Source organism: Toxorhynchites rutilus, chromosome 2, assembly GCF_029784135.1.
Source record: "Toxorhynchites rutilus septentrionalis strain SRP chromosome 2, ASM2978413v1, whole genome shotgun sequence".
NCBI classification, from domain to species: Eukaryota; Metazoa; Arthropoda; class Insecta; order Diptera; family Culicidae; genus Toxorhynchites; species Toxorhynchites rutilus.
Genome location: NC_073745.1, coordinates 198,681,376 through 198,700,758, shown reverse-complemented (window position 1 = coordinate 198,700,758; position 19,383 = coordinate 198,681,376). Strand labels below are relative to the sequence as shown.

The 19,383-nt window shown below is 36.3% G+C and overlaps 1 protein-coding gene and 1 long non-coding RNA gene across 4 annotated transcripts in view; both read left to right on the top strand.

The window, feature by feature from the left end:
• Positions 1–10,015, top strand: part of LOC129765217 (circumsporozoite protein-like) — a 168,271-nt gene extending 158,256 nt beyond the window's left edge. For all 3 annotated transcript variants that reach the window (XM_055765277.1, XM_055765275.1, XM_055765276.1), the window contains one exon: positions 9,061–10,015. In XM_055765277.1, coding sequence (XP_055621252.1) covers positions 9,061–9,809 — 749 coding nt within the window. In that variant the 3' untranslated portion in view covers positions 9,810–10,015. The remainder of the gene's footprint in view (positions 1–9,060) is intronic.
• A 7,719-nt stretch (positions 10,016–17,734) lies between these two features.
• Positions 17,735–18,471, top strand: LOC129764435 (uncharacterized). Its single transcript, XR_008741147.1, has 3 exons — positions 17,735–17,860; positions 17,928–18,220; positions 18,287–18,471. It is a non-coding gene; the product is annotated as an uncharacterized LOC129764435 (long non-coding RNA).
• Positions 18,472–19,383: the final 912 nt, after the last annotated feature.

Below are 19,383 nucleotides of genomic sequence, written 5' to 3'. Positions count from 1 at the left end.
ACCTCAGCGGTTTATTATTTCTTGTTTTTGCGCAGGAAGTCATAATTTTGGTACACTAGTACACAAATCAATGCACGCCGGCAAAACAACAGCAACATCAAAACGTTTTCATAATATGTCTGCATGCTATACTTTCCCATTCTCTCCGTCTAACAACTGGTCATTTTTCATAACAATTACAGGTGTCCTGAGTCTGAACCCCGCGCCAGACAATACTAAAGTGAAAGACGCCGCCTATCCGAACTTACCGATCGATCCCAACTACATCTTTGGCAGTGTCCAAACCACAAAATCTCCGTTCTTCAGCCAGTACCCCCAACCCGGTGCCGGAAGTCCGGCTGTCTTCCAGCCGATGTATCCTCCCCTGAACCAACCCCCGCCCGGTGCCCAAGTCCCCATTGCCTTCGGTTCCTCTCCCCAGAATCCCTACTATCAAAGACCTCAAAATTCTGCGACTACAACCGAACCAAGCCTTTGGAACCAATTCCTGTACAACAAACAACCGGACAAACGGCCCCGAAACGCTGGCTCCCGACTGAGCTCTTCCTCCTCCTCCTCCTCCCACTTGCTACTAATGGCATGCTCACTTGCGATGGTTGACGCGTTCAGGCGAATTGCACGAATCACCCGGACCTGTTTATAAAACCCCTTTCCCACCTACGTAAGGTTAATTATTCCTTCGGTTTATCCCCTTCCACATCCCGATCCCCCGCCCGGTTCCCTTTTCTGTTTTGTGTTGGTCATCTAGATTTTTTGTTGTTGTTTCATCATTCAGTGCTCCAAAGCCACATCAGCGGGGCGCAATGTTCACCGGCAACGCCTCACACCAAGATGAAATGTATATTTTTATGTGCTAACTAACAATACGAACGGAAAGACTAACGGGGAAATGATGATGAACTTGAAACTCTAATTAGGGACTTAATTAAAAATAACAAAAGAAGAAAGCAACAGTAAGGTGGAGAAGAGAAGAGAAAAACACAACAAATCCAAGCCGAATGAAGGAATGAATTTTATGCTAATGCTGAACAATTTGCACCTACCACCTGTAAAAATGGCACCTTCGGTAAGGCAAGCGAGTGCTGAGTGTGGTGGATTACCACACTGTGGGTTAATTTAGCTTTGAGTAGGATTATGGTAGGATTTAGACAAAAGTTGCTTTCTGGGAGTGTACAGAAGATCTATCCCATGTTTTGAATGAAAGCTGATATGGAACCTATAGGAAGGGATTGACTTGATTGAAAAGAATTTGCAATCGAAGCCGATTAATTACATTACAAGGACTTTCGAAAAGTAGCGAAACGTTGAATCGGAATCACCCAGTACCACATAAATAGATGAACTTTTCTCAAAGGTTATTTCACGTCGCATCAGTTTTCGTTGAATATCAATGAAGGAATATAAATATTCACCCTGAATCAGACCTAGGTATACGTAAAACAACAATAGATGAACTTTGTCTCATTGAAATACTGAGAAACATATCAAATTTTATATGATTTACACATTCATACCCATCCAATCACCCCATTTGTGCATGTATGAACCCCGAAATAAAGTCAGCATTTACCGGACTTTAAATTTTCTTGTGTTAAAAACATTCGCGTCTTTAGGTTGCACAACTGCGAATAAAACAAACAAACAGTGCGTTCGTGACATGTAGATGGTACCACTTGGCCACTTAGCTGTCTCACGTTTTATTGACGAATTTACGCAAAGCTGAATCAGCTACATTAGAGTTCAGATGTTTGTTTATTCTACGCACTTAAAAGCAAGATTCGATCGTGATTATTCATTTTATTTCTATTTAGGTTCATTTAAACCATTAACCATTACTGCCCAGGTGTAGGTTATGTTTACTTTGCGACTTTTGCGGAAACTCGAACTTTGCAAGCTTCAATACACAACAAAACAACAAAAATGACAGATAAAATGACAATGACACAAAAAAACACTCTTAAATTGTCATGTGGTATCATTTAAAATGCGCGTAACACTTTAGTTTCATCAAAAACAGTTTTTCAAAAACGGGCCTTTTTGGCATGCCGTTATCCACTGACACTTTAGCCATATTGAGCTTCTCCAACGTCCATTGCATCCGCGACGACTTCCTTATGTACATTCGGGGCATTTGTGTGTAAAGAAACGAGCAAAAAGATGCTATTTTATTTGATATGAAAATCATTCAATATCACAACGTAGGGCACTTTTACCCCGTCGAAAATGGTTCGTCTTCCCCCCAGAGCACCTTTTGCATTAGTTTGCACTTTACACGAATTTTGTATTGTATTTTACATACCTTTTCACGCAGGCAGAACCGGAACAATCTACTGAAGGACTGGGATACTGGCAACTGACGGAATATACAGTTTCAGCTGGAGAAATCCTTATTTTGGTTACCTTGAAAATTAGATCTCTTGCAACCGCAATGGGCGAGAACTTCGTTTTGTTCACAGTTTTGATATTTCGTGCGCTCAAGTGTTGCAAGGTGTTTCGAAATGACAAAAATATGCGTAGCATATTTGCCAAAATACTGAGGATTTGTTATAAAACTAGAAGTGGTCCGTCTTACCCCGCCGGGCGGTCTGATCCCATCTCCCCCTACTATAAAAACGGTATCGAAAATTTTCAAGATCGCTACAATCGCTATATCGCCCTCGAAGGCAACTATGTTGAATAATAATATTAAATTTTGCACAAAAAAAAATAGTTTCACTGTGTTACCTTATAAACTTTTCCGCTGAACTGTTATTCATGTCTAAAAAACTAATTACTGAAACGGTATGTAACCGGAAAATCTACGATTTGTGAAGCGATCGTTTGAAAGATCTAGGTTAATCTATTGTATAGTATAGACCCAAAATAATGAAATTACAATGTGACAATTATTCAAATTTGCGAGCGCAAATGAACTAATGTTTTCTCGAGACAATATGTATTCAGACCGCTTGAAGTTCTCCAGAATTTGAAGTAAAAGTCACTTTGTTGGAAAAGTTTAAAAAAGCGTGTGGATGACCCCGAGACGAAAGTCTCCTTTAACACTTCTATACTCGCGCGAAAAACCGTAATTTGTGTACTCTGGACTGTGCGCGTTTCTGTGATATTGCTATTGTGTATTTTTAGGCGTTATTGGTATTTATTCAAAGAAAAAGATATACCGTTCTGAATCATATTTCGGGCGGCTCGCACACCGCAGCAATAAGAAACTAGCAACTGTTAACATGCAATTAGCAATATTATCGCCAATCGATTTTTCCATTTAATTTTTGTTGATCTCGCACACCGACGCAATACGATATCGCTGTCGCCTTTACCTAGGTAGTGCGGACCGAATCAAAACGGCTGTCAAAAAAGATCCAATTGAAATGTCAAAAGAGATCCAACGATCAGGAGTGTTATTTTTCTTATGATAATCAACACTATAAAAGAGGTATTGTTGTCAAGGGCAAAAATAAGTAAAATTATAAAATGAACGAACTACATTTTTCCGTCAATTGTTTAATTAACCATTGCATCTCTAAAAGACCATCTCAGCCTTTCACTGAGCAACGCATTTTTAATGTCCCCTCTCTTTGTCATAACGTTTTTCCGAACGTAATAAAAACAAACAAAGTCAGAGTCACGTAAATGTTTACTCCTGCGATTTGGAAATATTCGATAAAAAGTGGAAGGAAGAGCTGCCAGATGATTTTTAAAAAAAGTCTGTAAAAACATGTGAATGTCTGTTAAAAATGTGGAAAAGTCTGTAAAAGTGTGCAGATCTATAGAAATGTCTTTTAACGTTAATTTTCACTTATTCATTAATACTTTGTACATCACGATGCACGTAAGATTGTATTCTGTATATATATATACAGCCATTCCATGCCAAACTAATATAGTGGTTCTCAGCTCTTCGTCAAAAGTGGTAATTTTGTTCTTTATCCCAAAACATTAAACTCGTATTTTTTTAATTTGTCATTAGGGTGCCCATTTCCATTTTAGGGTGATCCCAAAAATCATTTTTTCCACTTTTTCCCAAAATGGCTTTTTTCAAAAATTTATAACTTTCGAACCACTCAACCGATTTAGATGATCGACATATCAAATTTAAGCCAATGAGCTTTAATTGAGAAATATTTATCTTGCATATAATATGGATCCTATTTTTAATATGGATTGAAAGCTGAGAACTTTTGCATAAAATATCTCGATATCAGAGATGCTATTTTTTTCGTTCGAAAAACAATTTTTCCCCATTTTTCCCACTACAAAAAGTCATAACTTTCGAACTATTGGACCGATTCATATCATCGACATATCAAATTGAAGCTTACGAGATATATTTTTTTTAAAAATATTACTTTTGCGAAAAAAATGAATTTTGTTTTTGTAATTATGGATTGAGTTAGTTTTTCATAGTTTTCTTGGTTAAAGATAGGAGCGCTATATTTTTTTATATTTTTTTATGGAAAGCTGAGGAGTATTTACTTAACATATCTCGATATCAGAGATGCTATAATTATTGTTTTTAAGTTAGAATTTTGTAAATTTAACATGTTTTAAGTCTTCGATCAATATTCATATGTGACTAAACTAGACCTATGCTACTAGAATCCAATCTTCCCGCAAGTGTGAGTTTTGCTTATTGGCTTCAATTTAATATATCGATCATCTAAATCGGTTCAGTAGTTCAAATGTTATGATTTTTTGCAGAAAGTTATTTTTGGACAAATGGGGAAAAATGATTTTTTTTTAAAATCATATCTAAAAAACGAAAAAATAGCAACCCTGATATCGAGATATGTTGTGTAAAAAATCCTCAGCTTTCAAGAAAAAATATAAAAATATATAGCGCCCTCTAGTCCAAAGTCATAAAAAAAATAAAAAACGACTACAATCAATAATTACTAAAATATAATTATGTTTTTCGCAAGTTAAATATTTTTTTATAAAAGGCTAGGTCAATTTTATATGTCGATCATCTAAATCGATTCAGTGATTCAAATGTTATTAATTTTCATTTGTCATTTTTGGGAAAAAGTGGAAAAAAATTATTTTTCGGACCACTTAATAACTTATGTGCTGTAAGTGTGTTTAAATGTTTCAACGATCTACACATACATACATACACATACATACACAAACATACGCGTTGTTAATTTTTATAAAACACAGTATTTCTCCGTTGATATATTGGACATCCACCAAGGCTTGCGGTCTTGTCGTTTTTATTTTAAAAAAAATGCAGTGTATATTTTCCATCCGCCATGCAAGGCTATACAAGTTTTAGACCACCACACGGCCATGAACCATGTCTGTCGTAACAATATCGAACAGTAACCCATATTTCGTCATAAGCAGACACGAAAGCAAATGTAAGTTGTTGAAAATAGAATGAAAATTTTTATTCGATGTTGTTTAAATACATAGGTTGCATAGTCCTGACCCTAACTTCACTATTTTTCAATAAATCTCCTTGCATTTCAGCAAAACAATCTTGTCTAGAACAGAAAATAATTATCAGAGACAATTTTCGTTCAAGATTTTTCCTTACCTGCAGAGAATGCAACTGTTCATTAATTGTGAATAACCGTATCCTCTTTTTCGTCTGCAATGATGTCAAGGCAAAAGTACTTATGTGTATGAGTTCCAAACATCATACACACCAGATGGGCCAACAAGAAGGACTGCCGGGCCGCAGGTTGAGTATCGCTGGTCTAACGTCATGTGTATTGATATATACTAAATATAATAACTTTTCTGTATTAAAACTATGGAAAAATGTCATATGGTGAGTCAAATATTTTTGATGTGATGAATAGATGTGATGAATGTTTTACAGATATGTCTGTAAATTTACAAACATATTTGTAAATCTGGCATCTCTGGTGGTCTGAGAATTTATTGCAAGAAATCGCTTGAAAACATGCAAGAATTTGCTTGAGAATGAAGTGGATTGAGTCCGCACCACTTAGGCCTTTACAGAGCAACACATGTCGCTAGCAACACGGCGTGTCGGTTAAAGAGCAACTTATCGCCCATATTTTGACAAGTTTCGTACATTAAACCGATTGTTTGCATAATGTCAGGGGTTTTTATTGCTCTGGTATGCGAAGAACAACAAAATATGTTGCCTGTTGTATATTGCGTATTGCAGTTTGCTAGTTGCTTATTGCTGCGGTGTGCGAGCCGCCTTAAGGCATATGATGCAGAAAACAGGTCTAAACTTTATGCACAGGTATTATTTGGTTGATATTTTTAATAAATTAGTTCAATATGCTTTTAAGCTTTCTGCTTTGGTAACTATTTGATTGGAAACATCAAAAAATCATCGAATAAAATGCTTTTCAAATGAAGCGAATAAAAATCAAACTTCGGACACTAAATCAAATTTCGGACACTTTATTTTGTAATCTTTTGAACGAAAATTACATCACACTTGATTATATTTTATATTCAACTGCGAAAAACTTACCAAGCAATCACAGTAACCTGATAACGATGATGAGAACTAATGAAACACGAGAGAAATTTAAATATTGATGAACGGGTAAATTCTACGTGCTCACGCTAAGCAAACGTCAAACACAAACGATAGTGAGTAGTGTCGATAGATTTTTGTCGATTATGTTATAACTCAAATGTAGTTCTCATATGAAATGATAGTGAAACCAAGGGATTACTCTAAAGAAGCAATTGTGATATTAATTTTATAGTTATATCATCAGTGCATTAAGCATTTCAAGATATTAGAACAAAGTGTCCGAAATATGATATTGTCCGAAATATGATTCAGAACGGTAATTGAGTGAAGAAACTCCAGAAAATATTTTTTCTTCAATTTCATTCAGTTTTAATAGTCATTTAATTCAGCCACCTCATTGATGCTCGGTCTGTCAGACCTATGCACGAGTATAGGAAGGTTAATTACCAAGAACAAAAGTAAACAAATGACACTGAGCGAATGGCACGAAAATCCTACTTCCTTTGACGACATTTTCGACCAATAGCTACAATTTTATGGAAATAATATTTCTCAAAAAGTCCAAATACACTATCATACTGAAATGTCTTCACATATTTCATAATGTCTTCAAAATGTCTTCACAAAATCAAATGTCTTCACAGTAAGTAAAATGTCTTCAGAATGGATAACATGTCTTCAAATTTCTGGAATTGCTGACGACAATAGATAATCAAGTGCTACCCTCTGGCGTTGAAACCCTTTTTTTAGTCATACAGCAAATTTCGCGGCATTTAAGCTGAAATTTAAAAACATCGCTAAATCTTTCCGAACTAAAAAATTAGTCAGAACCGAACGCACTATTTGAAAATGTACTCGTAGCATAATTTGAAATTTTCAATGATACAGTTTGGTAATTTTATAACACAAAGGATGTATTTTTACATTTGGAAAAAAGACACTGCTAGATTCCTCATACATTCGCTGAAACGAACCTAGTCATCTAAAACATAAATGTTTCATTCAAACTAAATCCATTTCACATTGCAAAGTAATTTTCCCCCGAAATTACAGTGGCAAAAATTGCAGAACAAAATGAGACAAAGTAATCGAAAATAAGAAATGATACCAATTCGCAAAAAAGGATGAATTTGATTGCTCAAAAGCAACGTGATGTCAAAGAGTCTTTTTGAATGCACTTTGCATATCAAGCATAAGTAATTTTTCTGTGCTTGAACAATCAAATTCGAAATACCACTACAATCTATTGCTACCAACAAGTCAGGAAGATCGAGCTTTGGAACACAGCAAATCCTTAAACGAGACGCACTTGAGAATATTTAGTTCGTTATACCAACAATAAAAAACTATTAACAAGCTCAATTAAATTGAGCACCAGAAAAGGTGATAAAAAATCGGACACACGTAATCGAATAAGTAGGCGAGGCCGGTCCAGACCCTAACCACTCGGATGAGATAAGGCAAACCATTGGTTCTGGAAAAAAAGAGATTTCTCCAGACTCTAAAGAAACAGTGGAACTCTTCCATTTAAAAGTTCAAATATCGAACATATTCAACTATTAACAAAAAAAAAAAAGCTAACCAGTAAAGTAAATAGAAAAAGAAATAAAACAACAATCGCTTCCCATATGACCCCTCTTCCGGAACACCGAGAGACCGAGAGAACACTGAGGTGTGATGCTAAGTGGAAAGGTCATTACCAAGCTAATAGTAGTTGTGTTAGAAGAAAAAAAACAAAGGATGAAAACAGGAAAATAAACTACACAAATATATTAAATTAAAAGCAACAGCCTTATACCTGATTAGAACGTTTTAGTCCTCACGAGAAAGATATAAAACAGAGAGAAAGACAAATAAGAACAAATTTTATATCCCCATTGAAGTCCACATTGTACGGTGGGACAGAAAAAAACGGCGAATAGCTTGAATCACATTAAACATCCGATACGCGAGGTCTACCGTTGAAAGGGAAGTAATGAAAGCAAGTGAATGAATGTAAGTGTTTTTGTAAAATGTAAATGAACGAAAGCCAATCTCCAATTAGGACCGTGAAACCCAAAGTTTTTTTGCTTTTATCGGTGGAGCAAAAAAAAACAAACGGAACGAAATCAGGTGGGGTGCTAAAATTGAATGAATGGAACCGAAAAGGGCAACCAGAGGAAGGAAATCCATTAACGAAAAGCAACAACAACGATCATGTAAATAAAGTTATTAGGTGACATTTTAATAAAGGAGAGAAGCACAACCGGAATAATAGTTAACGTAGGTTTTTTATACCAATTCCCATGATTTCCAATCAGCCGCTTCGTGAGTTTCTGAATTGTGATTCTGTACATCACAATGTGTGCATGAATGTTATATGTTATACTTATATTATCCCAAATACATTTTTATGTTGGTGAAGGTTGTTGAGTTAGTCGTTCTTGTTCCAAGAACACAATCATTAGCTTTAGTAATCCGTCCTTTGATTATGTTTTTGATGGGCTTCATTTGTTAATAAATATACTTTGGCAGCATTATGATTTTCTTCTTTTGTGTTACTAAAATGCCTCATTTTTCGTTTCTTCCATCTTCTATGCCACGCGCAAATCCAGACAATTCTAACGATCTGTTCAGTAACAAACCTGCGCCTCCGAAGAGCGCACCGCCATCCAATGACCAAGACGTACTGGGTAGCTTGGGACTGAACCCGGACACACCGAGCTACAATCGACCCGCTGATGTTCGTCCCCAAAATCCCTCTGCCCCTGCTGCCCCTGGCTACAATCCATATTCCAATCCCTACCCTGCACTACCCGCAAACACTCCCAAACCCGCTGCTCCCTATTACCCGTCGGGAGGACATGGAAACAATGGAAATTACGGTGGTGGTAGTTATGATGGCACGTCCGGTGGCAATCGTCGTCCCGGCCAATTCGATGGAGCCGGCGGTAACATCGTGATCCCGACAAAGAAACCTACCGCCTCGTCGGGTGGATTCTTTGGCGGAATATTTAGTGGCATTCAGGATGCCCTCACGAATGCGGTCAAGCAACAAGCCGGAACCTACATTAATCAGCGGCTGGGCATCGGTCCCGCTGCGGGCCAAGCTGGTGGGGCTGGTGCGCTTGGAGGGCTGCTCGATGCCAGAAATTTCATTGACACCAAAAAGTTTGGTGGTCTATTCAGCGAGAACAAACCGGCTACGAGTGGATCGGTCGGTTCGTACCCAGTGACCGTAGATCAACGCACCCAGGCGCATACGGCTTACGCTCAGCCAAACAGACGAGTGGCAAGTGAGGTGCAGGATCAACGTCAGCGTGCAGCTAATACTCCAGCGCCATACGGCTGGAAGCTGGATTGAGCGATCGATCGACGGTCGAGTCGATGATCCAGACGAAAAATGATATTAATCCGAAAACTGATAAAATATTCTAGTTTATGGTACTTTGCCATGCTTTACCAATTTGTAACAGCTTTAGTTCGATAACAACTCAGATTGATTATTTTTGTATCTAATAAACTAACGGTGAAATAAAGAAGATATGAAGTGCTGTCAGCAGTAAGCAATTGCGACTTTCATTTGAATTTCACAAAATCCGCACATAGTATATTGTTGTATTGTTTCCTGAACCACTTGACTGAAACTATTCGAAAAAAACCCTATGGATTTGATTTCCTTTAGATGAGAAATTTTCACAGGTAGGAAGCATTCCTAGACTGTCATCCTTAATTGACCAAACTCTTTGTCGGTGCTATTATGAGAATCGATCGTATTCCCTGGTGGGAGTGGTTTGATAGAAGCGGAGAATGGTTGATTAACACTCCTATACTCGCGCATTGGTCTGTCAGACCGAGAAATCAATAATTTGTTCATTTCTCAGAAAATATCAACGCTACGACTTTGCGATTCTCTCTAGCTTCGTTATTCGTCGTGCGTCATCGTTTAGCGTATCGCATGTGTTGGTACAAAGGGGACGTGTGCCATTTTTTTAACACTTTCGGTCTGACACACCGACGCGAGTATAGAAGTAACTTTTTTGGACAAGTGACTTTTTTCATATTCTAGAATATTGTTGAATGAAATGTATAATTTAATGTTAGTGGCGTGGAATATTTATTGCATACTAGCTGTCCCTGACACGCTTTGCTATGGCACATTGTGGTTGCATGGTTGAGTTGAATTTTTCATTTTTTTGACGTAGGACTACGTCTTACATTAAGGGTGCCAAATCAGAAAACAGGTCACGTTTTTATGAAATAAATTTAATGTTAATAACTATTTTTGCTGCGAACGGATTTTAACGATTTGCATACCAATCGAATCGGAACTTTTCTAAGATTTGTTTGATATGTTATATATTACAATCCCATAGTCTGTATATGGTTTAAATTGTTAAAAATTGGAAGCATTCCCATTTCCCCATACATTTCTTCTGTCCATTTGAGTGCTTTCCCGAACAGAGATGTCAATAACGAGCAACTTAGGCAGCCACCAGAATAGGAACAGTCGGAGACGAATGAGTCGTTGGATGTAATCCGTAAATAAAAGAAAAGAAGAAGAAGAAGAAGAAGAATAGAAACAACGAAGGGGGATAGTGAAAAGAGAATATTTGCGAAGCAAGTGAGCTGTCGCTAGCGTATAAGTATTGCATCAATGGTCGCTTATTCTGCTCGTTTCGTGTTTCAAGTTTTACCCTCGAGCTGTGAACGCTAGCTGTACATGTGAATAGCACACCTTCGATACTTTAAGTTGCCATTCGTATTTGTTCTCGTGCGCAACGACATGTTCTGATGCAATACGGTTCTGTTGACGGTTTTGACCGAGAATCGAGAATCGATTTTTCATAAACGGTCATTTTCGCGTTTCACGTTTCATTTTTGATGCTGCAACTGTGTGCATCTGTTAGACGCGTGTTTGATGCTTGTTGAATGGCGATGAACGGAAGACGCCTCTCGTTAAATACCCAGTGCAATGCGTGCTATGGAAAGAAAGAATCGTTGCTTTTAGAAATGATTCTACAAAACCACGCAAGCCAGTAAACTTTTTCAGGGTCCCCGGAACTTTTTACTAAAGAGTTATTTATGAACCTTCGTCGTATTCGCAAATAATATCCAAAATGATAAACCAAAAAATTTAAAAAAAAGATTACGTAGTCCTACGTCCTAAGCGGTCGTGTCTCGGATACAACCCCTCGAATTTTTTATGTTGTAACAACGATCCTAGATGTGTTTGGTTGTTTTGTAAATTATATCATAGTTTGAGCTCAATCAGTTCCGTACTTTTCGAGCTTTTAACGCGCACACAAACGAACAGAAAATTTATATATATATATATATATATATATATATATATATATATATATATATATATATATATATATATATATATATATATATATATATATATATATATATATATATATATATATAGAGATCGCTGAGGGAAATCGATAAATTTTAAATCACTTCGAAACACAATTCCAGTTCATGATTTTGTCAAACACGTGGAAAAAAGATGTTTCCTTCACATAGAACACATATTCATTGCTGAATAGTCGATTTTCATTAGAAGCTCAATTTCAGAAACGCACTCTGGTCATATATAAAATCATTTTTCTTCCAATTTTCCATTTTTTTATGCCGTAACAACACTCCTTGAAGTGGGTTGTATATTGTGTACAACTTTGAGCTCAATCGGTTCCGTACTTTTCGAGTTTTTGACGCGTACACAAACGAACAGAACATTTTTATGTATATAGAGATAATGCATAAGATCATTACCGGACTATTCTTATTTGATTTCAGTCCCTTTTGTAACTGGATTGAACGAATCCATATATTAACTATTCGTCGATATATTCGTCGTTAGATTCATACGTTCAAAAGCAAAATATAAATGTTTGACTTTCGTATAGTTATTCGCTGAATATAATGGTCATATATATACACACTTGTGAAAGAATTTCACTTGTGGAATAATTGTAAACAGTAAACTATAAACTAATCGGTGGCTTATGGTAATTCTTAACAGTTACAATTTCGGGGGCCCCAAAAAATACGCAACAACTGCATGAAATGTACAAAATAGGGGTAGTGGGGACAAATTGGTCATGGGAGGCAAAGTGGTCACCTGCTTGCTTGGTAGTATAACTATTGACTTTAGATGCCGTATTGAAGAATTTAATGACTTTTGAGTCACCCGTATTTTCAGTAGAGCTGTCGCATGTCAAAATACAAATAAAAACGGAAATTATTCTTTTGAAAGCCATTCGGCCATAGTTCTGTGCGCATGGGATCTATGGAATTTCTCATGAAATTTAGTCTATTCAATCTGATATGGGGCTGTCCACATACCACGTGGACAGAAAAAGCACGATTTTAAACTCCCCCCTCCCCCTCCGTGGACAAGCGTGGACATTTTCATACCCCTCCCCCTGTTGTCCACGTGGACATTTTTCTTGATTTTATTAGAATAATTCGGAAAATAACTGAACTGCGCATGAATTAAATTTTAATTCCATTTAAGTTTATTTTGTTTCAAATTTTACTTGCTGAACCCTGCCACGTTTGCCGTGGCTCATTTGTGTTTTATGACAGAAAAATGAGTAGTAAATATTCCATATAATTCCATATGCGTTTAATTTTGAAATTCTTGTATGTTCTTTGTTTTTTGCTTTTAAAAGGCTTTAAACTTTGCAGTTCATTCGCCTCTAATTAAAATACTTGTAATACTTTGTTTTTCTATTATCTTAAAGGCTATCTGCTATCTGGTTTGTCAACACGGAAACGCACAATATCCAGTTGAACAATCCGCATCCGAAAATAAATTACAAAATTCCAAGGATTGATCTTGAGCAAAGCCAATCGAATAAAATTAAATAGATTTAAAATCACTATCAGATACAATTTAAGCTCACTATTCTTGAACACATGCAAAGAATTGTGTTGCTGTCGCATAGAATACATATTCAATACTAGAAAGTTAATTTACTTTCACAGATTTATTTCTGAAGTGTGCTCATTTCATGTGGAAAGCTTGAAGCTTCTTGAGGCGTTGGCAGTAGCAACAACAATTTTTGAAGTGGCTCGTATGTTGTGTTCTAATATGAGCTCCATCAGAGCTCGAGTTTTTGAAGCGCACAAAAACGAACAGAACGATTTTATATACATAGACTCTTTTTCTATCATTTAAAAAGAATTTAAAAAAAAAAAAGATAAAGTAGGAAGCATGTACTGATATCTATAGATCCTCACTTGACAAAGGATGAGGAGTAAAAGGTCGAAATTTTTCAGAGATTTCGAAACGCCTGAATCTTCGATATAAATGATGACATTAAGATAAAAAATACAGCATTTTCAAGCTACAAATTTCTAGTGTGTGATGTGTATATGTGTTGTAGATAAAATACTTTGCAAGAACAGATGAAGCGTTTGTAGTTTGTTTTGAAAGTTTCTCTAGATTTTGAGAATATATGCTTACAAGCAATCCAATCAACATGATTATTTCGCGTCCATTCAATTCATAGAGAGTTTCAGTAGAACTATTTACTACAGAGGTATTCTCTATCGAATGAAAAATTATTCTTTGATTTCGAATTAAGAATATTTCATGAAATAATGAACGCACAGCAAATCGATGGTCAAATCTACTCATCGCAATCTTGGAAATATTTAATACATGGTCCAGTTGATGCTTTGACGAATGCATTATTTTATAACAGAGTTAGAGCGTTTCAAAGATCACTCAAAACATTTTCGACATTTCGCCACAGGAAATGTCTGTTCATTCACACGATCAATTCACATTTAGTCATCAGCGCAATAGAAACCTTTTCCGCAATAGTTTCAAAGGGTACTAATACCTTATTAAAAATATTTTCAATATCTATATATATTTTTTTATTTTTCAACTGCTTATTGACCATCCTGCATTGAGTGTCTAGATAGCTTCCAAAATGCTCGTGGGGAAAAACATCAGAAAACTCACGACTCAATATTTTTTTACTAATCTTGCACGATAAGTTATTTGTATTGCTCTTTAGTTTTCCTCCACTTAAATCCTTATTAAAACGTCACAGTTTACCAAAGAGCAACTCAACGCCAAATTAATCCTCCGATCCTCCCCCATTTTATTGAAATTTTGTTCATTTTTTCCAAAAATGGCCCTGAAGCCTGTTGCCCGATTGAAACTTTTTTTTTTTTTGAGAAATTCTTTAACCTTCTATTATTTTTTTTACAAATGTTCAAATTATTGAGAAAACTTTCTCATAAATTGAATAAAATATCGAAAACTATTATATCTGTTTAAAATAATATTATTATATATATACCTAAGCTGATCCGAAAAATTTGAAGAGATAGGGAATCATAAAAAATCTTCCACGCTGATGATCAAATCTTAACTACGAAAGAATTATTGAACTTTCCTTGAGACCGGTTTTTTGCCTTAAAATGACTGAACTGAAAATTCAAAAAGTGCGCACGATGCTTTCATTTGAAAATTTGCATAAAATTATGTTGTGAACACATTTAAATTAGTGGAAGATAACAAGAAGGATAATAGTGTGGTGTCAAGGAAGGAACAGTAGAGTGGTTGGAGAGCTTCAATTTGGCTGATAGAAACAATCCAGTTTATCATGCATTTTTGGAAAATTAATTAAAAACACAAGATTTGAAGTTGGTTCCTTACATTTAAAAGTTGATCCTGGGTTCTATTAATTTGAAAGTTTTACAATTGCATTCTATACTAAATTTTCTTATCTTTCCAATGAACAGTATAATTATTCTAAGGAGCGTACTTTCTAAATTAGAGTCAGTTCAAAACATAAAATTAGACTTAACAAAAATTCAACAATTTTCTAGTTGAGAATTGACTACATGCCTAGGATTTTTTCATCAAATATGATCCTCTATCACCTCCTGAAATATTCTATAATTTATCAGAACACTGGCTCAATTGTTTTAAGTTGACGACTAGTGATGCATAGACAATCTCCTGCAAATGTAAATATTTATTCCTAGAAATTAATGGAAAGAAAATACTTTGGAAAAATGATTTTACACGCAATTCTGTATGAAAAACTATACAGACGTTATTATCATATATTGTTCTCGAGATATAACAAAACGTATAGAAAATTATATTTGATAAAAATCATTTACGCATATCATGGAATCTCAACCATTATGGAATCGTTTAATTTTTATAGTTTTGGCTATGAGGGCTCTGCATATCCCGTAACTATAAAAGTTCGATCATAGGAAATAGTTGGTCATTCACAATTTACGTGAGATATTTTTATAATACAGATTTCACTGAAGAAGATCCATGATATGAGAGAAAATATATGAACGTTTGACTGGGCAGCACTCTCAGGCTTCTCAATCCGTTTATTGATAAATACGCAGAGAAAATTCTTCCTGTCCACGTGGACTCAGTCTATACCCCCTCCCCCCTCTCCGTGGACAAGAGTGGACATTTTCTTACCCCCTACCCCCCCTAAAGTTGTCCACGTGGTATGTGGACAGCCCCTATGTTGGACGAATCATCAGTTTGGACGACTGTTAACATATTCTAGGAGAGGTGAACAGATATTTTGTTTAATCTCAGCGATTAATTGGCATAGAAATTATTTTCATGTTTGGGGGCAAAGTGATCATAGGTGAATAACAACTTACAATGTTCTGTTTACTAAGGGCCTTATTCCCGTATCCACTTACACTTACGTTCCCACTACGCTTACATCTCACTTCACTTTTTTGCGTTTCCACCGATCGTGAAGTGTAGAAATGAACTACGTGTAGAATGTGGAGTGGATACCAAAATGACCCTGTGTTCATTTCCAATGTCGTTTCTAATGGCGCGTTTACATTCGGGAGATCTATAGCTATAGATAAATTTAATCACACGGAAATAGATGTAAACGGGTGAGAATATGTATGATATTCTTCTTCGAGGTATATATAACCACTATGTATAGGATAAATTCAGGCATATGTAAACGCTGGTGAATTTCTCACTGGTGAGAAATCACTAAAGTTGGATGCAGTTCTACTTCAGGTGAATAAATTCACTGAAAATGTGAATATATTCAGTATATAAGTTCGCGCTAGTGTAAACGGTTGATACGATTTCTATAAATCTCATCACATTTCTTCACATGAATATATCACTAGTTTATACCCACCGTAAAAGAAACGTCAGTTGTATATTGTGTTGTTTATTTTCGTGTTGTGTCGATACACCCAGAAAATGGATTACTAAAAAATGCTTCCAGATCTTTTGTAATGCAAACAGTAGAATGTACAAATTTTCTGTAAATATTACCAATCGTTTGTAATGCGGGCGCTACACGATTCGTCCAACGTTTCACTCGAATGTTGGACTCAAACATTTGACTCGATGAATCGACAAATGTTGTGACCAAGGCGCCTAGAAGTATATCCTAAGGTGAGGCCGTTTCATCACTAAGTTGGTTAGGGAGCGGTATGTGAAAACAGTACGGAGGAAAGCAGAAGGGGAATTATTTGCTTGAAGCTTGAAAGAGACAGACTGATCACGAGCGAGCTTGGGCACAAGCGTTTTGTGTTTTGTTTACAAACAAAACACAGTAGACTTCCAAGATGGCTGAAGAGTGGTTTCAGCAAGTTGGCCCACCTTAGGATATGCTTCTTGGTTGTGACGAATGTGCTGCTACACGGTGAAGTGAATGTTCGATTCAATGCAATCGGTCCAAACAATCGGTGAGTATTTGGATCGAATGTTTATTGTTTTTATTTACCATCAAAAACGTTAGGAAACTGGATGAGTATTGCGAGTATTGAAATGGCTGCCATAGCAATTGAACTGATATCGGGATATAAATTAAAAATGCTTGAAATCAACATTATTAAGCTGCAATATTTTACCGAATATTTTGAATTTTATGAATCAATTTCATAGTTCCTTCATCTAAAACTTGTAAACAAACCAATCTGTCAAACTTAGATTCGGACGAATTGTGTAGCGGTGTATCGAATGTAATCGAGTGTCGAATCAACGAATGACAAAAATCCTTTGATTCAAGTTGGAAGGTAATCCACATCGAACGGATTACCTTCCAACGAATGTTCGGCTCGTAGTTCGTCTTACACGATGCGTCTAACCATCGAGCGCCCAATATTCGGGGATGTTCGTAGCATCGTGTGGCGCCGGTTTAAAATGAATGCCAGATGCAATACACCCCTACCAACGATGGATTCATTTTACTTCGCGGTATTAGTAACTTTTACGATTGTCATTGCAACCGCGAAGAAAATGTAAATATAACTTTATTAGCCTAATTACCAAGTTGTTAATCGAGTTGCACGGTACTACTTTCCAATATTTATTTCTTCACAGAAGAAGGTCGTATTCACTCAGATTCGGGACAGGTAAGTAATATTCGTGAAAATCAATTCAATTTATGTTCTTTAATTGATATTGATACATATTGGATAGCAATGATTTGTGCTCATCTGCTGCGGGAGAATGCGGAGACATTACGTCAATAATAAGGAATCTGGGTACTTCGATACACAAAATCGAGCCCTGTCGAGTCCAAGTTCTGCCTTTATGCTGTTGGATTTGGTCAAGGACAACTTCATAAACGTTTTGCAGACGATTGTGATCGGTGATTTGATCAATTGGATTAAGCCTCACTTAATTCCGCCTGGGTTTTGTCAGCTTCGTGATATCTCCCGAATGTGTTTGGCTGAGAAATAATTACACGCTGGTCCTGGGAGATGATAATGGTGAGAATTGAGTAGTCTGTCGTAGCTATTTGTAGTAACAATCGCGTATTTTGTTCTAATTTGTAGCCATGGATCAGACCCAATCGATGCAGGATCAGATGTCGATAGTTTAGATAGTTCAACAAATGAATAAAGATACATACAAAAGCTCAATAAGTTCATAACAATATATGCATAAAGGTTGGGTTAACATAACATGTTTAGGGTATATGTTAAACCAACGTTGAACCGACTGCTTATACTGGGTTATACTGGCCGATTTGATTGTTATTGTTATCGCGTAATTCGTATTGCAAAAATTTACTAAGTATTGGTAAGATTTACCAAAAAGCTCGTCATATATACCAAATTTTTGGGAGAGTGTATGATCGGCGATTATGATGAACTCGAGGAATCGCTGTTTACACAAAACAGAGCGTGAAGTGTAAACCAAGACGGGTCTATGATACTAGGTGAGGCCGTTTCGTCACTAAGTTGGTTAGGGGAGCGGTATATGAAAACAGTACGGAAGAAAGCAGAAGGGGAATTATTTGCTTGTAGCGTGAAAGAGACAGACTTATCACGAGCGAGCTTCGCCACTAGCGTATTGTGTATTGTTTACAAACAAAACACAGTAGACTTCCAAGATGGCTGAAGAGTCGTTTTAGCAAGTTGGCCCACCTTAGGATATACTTCTAGGCGCCTTGGTGTAAACCAGAATACTCGGTGTATTGCTAATGAATTCTGCCAAATGTTTACAGTGGCGTGTATTCCGCAATAACGTTGTACTCACTACACATTGGGCCTGATTCTCGAATACACTACGAATACACTTCACGGTGGAAACGGTATGAAACGCATTCGCGATGACAACGGTACGGTGTCGACATCTGGATGCGAGATTAGTTTCCCACTAAATTTATCATTATAATATCAAATTATCTTCAGATTAAATTTTTGTATGAGAATATTATATCACATGAAGAAAACAAAGTTTTCCACTCACATTGAATACCAGCTTGATACGAATAAGTTAATTTTCATTAATGATTTTTTATTTGAAAAGTGCTCATTCTGCCTGAAAACTCATCATTATCTTCGACACTTCACTAACTCGTAAAACGTAGTTCAACGGCGTGCCGTTTATTTCGTTTCCACCTTGAAGTGTATTCGAGAATCAGGCC